Source organism: Egretta garzetta, unplaced genomic scaffold, assembly GCF_000687185.1.
Source record: "Egretta garzetta isolate BGI_Z169 unplaced genomic scaffold, ASM68718v1 scaffold937, whole genome shotgun sequence".
In the NCBI taxonomy this organism is placed as follows: domain Eukaryota; kingdom Metazoa; phylum Chordata; class Aves; order Pelecaniformes; family Ardeidae; genus Egretta; species Egretta garzetta.
In genome coordinates, this window is record NW_009260283.1 from 35,592 (window position 1) to 36,592 (window position 1,001).

The window sequence follows — 1,001 nt, forward strand, 5'->3', positions numbered from 1 at the left end:
GGCTGGGGGTGCCCTGGGGGTGGCGCCGGCGCGGCCTCACCGCAAGCTGCTGCTGCTGCTGGCCTGGGAGCTGCCCACCCCTGGGTGCTCCGGACTGTGCCGGTTCTGCAGAGGAAGGACAGACGCATCCCGTGAGATCTCCTGCTCGACTGCAGCACCCCCAGGGGCATGGCTGCTCACCGGCTCTGGGTCCTGCTGCGGCCTGGGCCAAGCTCGCTAGCAGATGGCCCCTGGGGTTGGCACAGGCTGGGAATCAGACCCCGGCTCTCCCCACCCACCTTCTTTTTCTTCTTCTCTTTCTTCTTCCTCTTCCGTTCCGGATCCTCCTCTTTTTTCTTCTTTTTCTTCTTGTGGTCAGAGTCTGAGGGGGTTTCTGGATAAACAAGAGTGGCAGATGAGCTGGGCATCCCCTGGCCCCGGGGCTGGATGGAAGAGGGGGAGGCTGCGGCAGTGAGGCACAGCCCCTTACCTGGGGGGACGGGATCCTGGGTGCGGCTCTGCTTGTGCTTGTGCTTGTTCTTCTTCTTTGGCGGCTGGATGTGCATCAGCCGGCACTGCTCAGGCAGCTGGGGGGAGGAGATGGGGCTGCTCAGGGCAGGCAGGGCACCTCCCACCCTGCTGCCTCTGGTCTGAGCAGCCGACCCCCAGCCCTCAGCCCCAGGCTCACCGGGCCAGCGTGGAGGCGGAAGCCTGTGAGCATAGTGCCAGTGAGGGGGGTGAAAGAGCTGCCACAGATGGGGGGCTTCTCGATGAGGGAGCGCAGGCTGCTGTTGTCGTGGGAGCCGGGCAGGTCGATCATGCCAGGCAGGTCGGGGAGGAAGTTGCTGAGCTTCTCCTTCACCTTCTTGCCGCAGAACTTGTTGTAGGCATGCTCCAGATTGTAGTGTGTGATCAGGTTGGTGCTGCCCGTCAGCTCCGTGGTGCCTGCACCAGCCGCCCGCCACAGGGAGGGGTTGGGGGGTGCTGCAGCCCAGCCGGGTCCCCCGCCCCGCCCCCCCTCC

At 65.2% G+C, this 1,001-nt stretch overlaps 1 protein-coding gene across 1 annotated transcript; it reads right to left on the bottom strand.

Moving 5' to 3' along the window:
- Window positions 1-6: 6 nt before the first annotated feature.
- On the bottom strand, window positions 7-970 carry MED19 (mediator complex subunit 19; the record flags this gene model as incomplete). The annotated part of the gene is made up of 4 exons (XM_009642514.2): window positions 7-105; window positions 279-373; window positions 470-566; window positions 668-970. Coding segments are annotated over 4 exons (564 nt in total), but the record flags the coding sequence as incomplete, so codon positions are not given.
- Window positions 971-1,001: the final 31 nt, after the last annotated feature.